This window comes from Penaeus japonicus, unplaced genomic scaffold (genome assembly GCF_977035675.1).
Source record: "Penaeus japonicus unplaced genomic scaffold, GWHDUDI00000001_assembly GWHDUDI00000003, whole genome shotgun sequence".
In the NCBI taxonomy this organism is placed as follows: Eukaryota; Metazoa; Arthropoda; class Malacostraca; order Decapoda; family Penaeidae; genus Penaeus; species Penaeus japonicus.
In genome coordinates, this window is record NW_028234405.1 from 3,767,918 (window position 1) to 3,772,917 (window position 5,000).

The window sequence follows — 5,000 nt, forward strand, 5'->3', positions numbered from 1 at the left end:
TAATAATTATGGCAGCTGTATAACCTTATGGAGATGATGAATGAGATGCTCGTTGTGACTGGATTAAAAGGCAGGTTTGCCGAGGGTGGAGGATTTTGGCAGAGGTGGGATTTCTGGCATCAGAAAAGGCAGCCATATTACAAATATATTACCTTAATATTCTAAATTTAATTTTTTTTTTTTGCAATGTCATAAATTCAATAAATGATACAATACACTTTAAAAAAACAGTAAACATGATAGAATATCAATAATAATAAAAGATAGCTTATATTAACATTATTTATGTAAAAAAAAAAGAGAAACAAAAGAAAAAAAAAATGCACAACATATTTAATTCCAAATTACATGCTCCTCTCTTTATCATTTAAGATCTAAGTATTTCTTTTATGCCATAGATTAAAAGAATGTACTGAAACTATCAAAAACAATTTACGACGAATTCTAAGAGCAATAATCATGATGCTAATAAATTAAGTGATATACTAATACCATAAGGTATCCCATTTATCGTCACTGGTATCAAATCCCACTACAGACTACCAATAGCCACATCCATGTCTATGTCCATCTTATGTCTGTACGTCTGTATGTATGTCTGTCAGTCTGTCTCTCACTTACTCAGATCTCTCACTCTCTCTCTCACTCACTCACTCACTCACTCACTCTCACTCTCACTCTCACTCTCACTCTCACTCTCTCTCTCTCTCTCTCTCTCTCTCTCTCTCTCTCTCTCTCTCTCTCTCTCACTCTCACTCTCACTCACTCACTCTCACTCTCTCTCTCACTCACACTCTCTCTCTCACACACACTCACCCACTCACTCTCTCTCTCACTCACACTCTCTCTCTCACACTCACACTCTCTCTCACACTCACACTCACTCTCTCTCTCTCTCTCTCTCTCTCTCTCTCTCTCTCTCTCTCTCTCTCTCTCTCTCTCTCTCTCTCTCTCTCTCACTCACTCACTCACTCACTCACTCACTCACTCACTCACTCACTCACTCACTCACTCACACTCACACTCACTCTCACTCTCACTCTCTCTCTCTCTCTCTCTCTCTCTCTCTCACTCTCACTCTCACTCTCACTCTCTCTCACTCTCTCTCTCTCTCACTCTCTCTCTCTCTCACTTTCTCTCGCACTCCACTCACCTTTGCACTCACTCACTTTCGCACTTGCTTGCTTGCTCACTCACTCACTCACTCCACACACTCTCATGCAATCATGCTTGCTCACTCATACACTCTCACTCACTCTCTCACACTCAGTCATTAAAAGTCTCTAGATCACATTCTCATTCTCTAACACTCAAAACCTTTGCAATCTTGGCCACAATACCTAAAGGTTACAATGCATTTTGTTAAATGATGAGGATGAATGCCTTGACAAGGCAATTCTTAAAATTCAGCGTCATTACGTATGTACTGTGTAACTCATCTACACAATCTGACTAACTTCAAACTAGAAAATTATTTTCAACAAATGCAAGCATCTGCCATGATGCTTTTGCCAGGTAATTTTTCATGATCTTTTTAACAATAATAAAAACAAAAGAACATGCCACCTCTCATAAAGCTAGGTATGGCCACAAGCTACTCTCAACAGTAGCAGTTCAAGATTCAGAAGAAAAAAAAAAAAAAAAAGATCATACCCTACACTGTCTAGAAATAATTTTCCTTTACGGAGAGCATAAAACTTACATATATCAGACACAATATGAACATAATACTTGAGTACATTATGAAACTTACAATTCATCTCAATGCAAAAGTGGTCATGTAAATCAAAAACCTTATATGCCACAGAAAATATTCATCGTACACAATTTTGAAAGAGAAAAAGTACATGCACGCAGTCACGCTCACACGCACGCACCTGCTTTTCACTTCTCCCCCCAAAAAATAAGCAAATGATCCTATATTTGCAGCACAGCACAGTAAGGCTGAAGGAGAGGCTGATCTAGCAACTTCAGTTAGTGGGAAGAGAATATCAAGACTTCTACAACCATAAGCAGTGCGTGCACAGGACTTACATATTTCTTACCACACATTAATTTCATTAGGTATGCTTTCTTATCAGACAATCCACAGTGCTGGTTATGAAAAGAATTTCCCTTAAAGAGGAATGGGAGGTAAAAAGACCCCCTTTCTTTTCCCTAATTTGAATAACTAATTTCCCTGCAAAGTATAAAATATAACAAGCGAAAGTCAGAGTGGATTGACTGATCAGATTTCTTTTTTTTTTTTTTTTTCTTTTTCTTTTTAAGAAATTTCTTGCAGGAGCTGTCAAGCAGTTTCTTAAGTTTATGATACCCAACTGTGGATAAGGCTTACAAGAGACAAGACCAAGTTCTTGATGTGATAATGAAATGTACATGGTAGTTTGGATACAAAAATTAACACTCTTCATGCCAACTAAAAGTCCCCCAAAAGCTGGCTGTCTTTCCAGAGTCCCTTTCCTTCACAGCATCAGTCTGCAGAAAGCACATTCACTTCACACTGTTCCTGAGTTCAATGGCAGACAATGTGACATATTCAAATAAATTTTGAGCTTGTATTTCCTTTTTTTTTTTTCCTTAATGTGAATACAGAATCAAGAAATAAAATAAGAACTAGTAATCAAATTGAGAATTTTGTCAAAGAGGCTCAATTTTTGTCTGTCCTTCCAGATGAATAGCCAACACTCAAGCTTTAAGAGACATATGGATATACATACAGAAAAAATAAAATCCAGCACTAAGATTTAGTTACTCTTAAAACCATTATACTTAATGAAACTGTTTCAAGTAATAGGTGGGCACTACTATCAGATGATATGATCACTGGAGAGTTGTACTTCACTTTGCCTTCAACCTTTCTTCAACATTATAATCGAGGTGTAAATACAACATATATTGACCAAAAAGTAAAAAGAAAAAAAAAGAAAGAAAGAAAGAAAAAAAAGGACCAAAGCATTGCACTTGCGGCTTTCCCTTCTGTTTGAAAGTAACCCGAATTTCTCATGAGCTTGCACAAGACTCAATCTTGGGTTATGGAGCCTTGAACAATATTCAACCCAAATGTTTCTTAGATTCTTGGAAGCCTCTAACAAATGAGATATTCTTGTTGCAGGTCTCTGGTGGCTGTCTCCCCTCATGACATGGAGGAGCATGGGTGGCACGGGGAGCCCATTTGCGTCAACACGCGGTCCAGCCATTGCAAGGGCCCATTGAGGTGCAACTCTATCCAGCAAGGCGTTGAGGTCACTGTCTGTCGTCTGGAAAGGAGAGGGAATAGAGTCAGAAAAACAAGACATTTACCAATTTTGACTATCTTTCTAACAGTCAATTTCTAACCTTGTTTCTCAAATTGTCACTGTACTGTGTTTCAGACATGCTTTAGAATACATATCAATGAGCAAACCCAACTTTCTATTAGATGTGCTAGAGAATCTTTTTGTGGTTGCATATGTGTGTGTGTGTGTGTGTGTGTGTGTGTGTGTGTGTGTGTGTGTGTGTGTGTGTGTGTGTGTGTGTGTGTGTGTGTGTGTGTGTGTGTGTGTGTGAGTGTGAGATTGAGAGCAAGTGTGTGCACGTGCATAATACATATAAATATCATATATGAAATCCTTTATTCATAGAATTTATGAACACTTTTCACTTATCAATGTCTATACTGTTTAACCCAGTCAGACATACAGCATTATTTAAAAATCATATTTAACCCATTGCGGATGGGGATGTATTTTGTTGAGTTTAGAAACTTATATGTGCCATATGACAGGCTCTATCAGTGCTGCAGTTGACTAAAATTGTTGTCTATGATCCAGTGTGATAGAAGTATTGCTGTTTTATGGGAGGACAAAAGGCAACTTTATTTTTTCGTATTTTTGTGCTGTCATGAATGAATATGAAACATATAACCACCTACAATGTAGATAACATGAAGAGGTAGGGAAGAGGAAGGAAACCTGTGTTTGTGACTGTGAGTACCACAGTAAAAGGCTTCCCTATTGGCACAAGAGCATATTTTTGACACTGGGTATGGATTGATTCACCTTCCTCTTCTCGTTAAGCCTGCACAACCTTCATCGGCGGTACTTTAGAGAAAGAGGTTGTCAACTTAGCGTGTGCCATTGCTCTCTAAAGATAGTGCTTGCTACAGACCGTGGATGGGTGCCATTCAAGGCTCTCTCTCCTGCTGTTGCTAGGAAAAAGTGGTGCCATCTAGGTTTTGGAGTTTAAGTTAGCTTGATATTATGGTAATTACAGTAATTATGACTACAGTTGCCATTACCACTCACTCCTTTTTCATGGCACAATACAATAGCACAGTGATTCTAAATCCATGAACGTCATGCACATCATGACGCCCGTTGTCAGGCCAGAGCTCCTACGTCATGTATGTCATGACACCCGTCCGCAATGGGTTAAGATCAAATAAACAAACAAATTCATCTGGAAAAGAGAACATTACACCTGACATCAGAAGAAATTTAATTTCCTTATCAAATGCATCCAAGTTATATAAATAAATTTAAACAAACAACTGTTAACAATACAGTGCACCCCCCCCCCCAGCCAATCCCGTGCCACCATCAAGAACCATTCTGAGCACTAGTAATAGTATTTTGAGAACTGTTCTGTTTCTTCAGCATACTTCCCCCCTCCCACACACACACACACACACTGACACACACACACACACAGACTGACTCACTCACTCTCTCTCTCACACACTCTCACACATCAGAGTCTATCAACACTCTAAATAGAGCCTTTTTACACTTTCACTTCCCTCAAGTTTTTCCTTCCAGGTGCTAGACTATTCAAACACTCACCAATGATGCATCAATCTGACTTCTTAATTACTTATATCTTCTCATACATTCAGATAAATTCTTTCTTTCCATCTTCTCTTGTCACTATCTTCTATTCCCTAAAAGCCAAGTCCTCAAGATTTGAAAACACTCAGAATTACCTCTTAACCCTTTGGCTGCGGTATTTTTAAATAAGATTAT

At 38.4% G+C, this 5,000-nt stretch overlaps 1 protein-coding gene across 2 annotated transcripts in view; it reads right to left on the minus strand.

Moving 5' to 3' along the window:
• Positions 1 to 2,232: 2,232 nt before the first annotated feature.
• Positions 2,233 to 5,000, minus strand: part of Smox (Smad on X protein) — a 180,823-nt gene continuing 178,055 nt past the window's right edge. For both annotated transcript variants that reach the window (XM_043009517.2, XM_086554702.1), the window contains one exon: positions 2,233 to 3,257. In XM_043009517.2, coding sequence (XP_042865451.1) covers positions 3,134 to 3,257 — 124 coding nt within the window. In that variant the 3' untranslated portion in view covers positions 2,233 to 3,133. The remainder of the gene's footprint in view (positions 3,258 to 5,000) is intronic.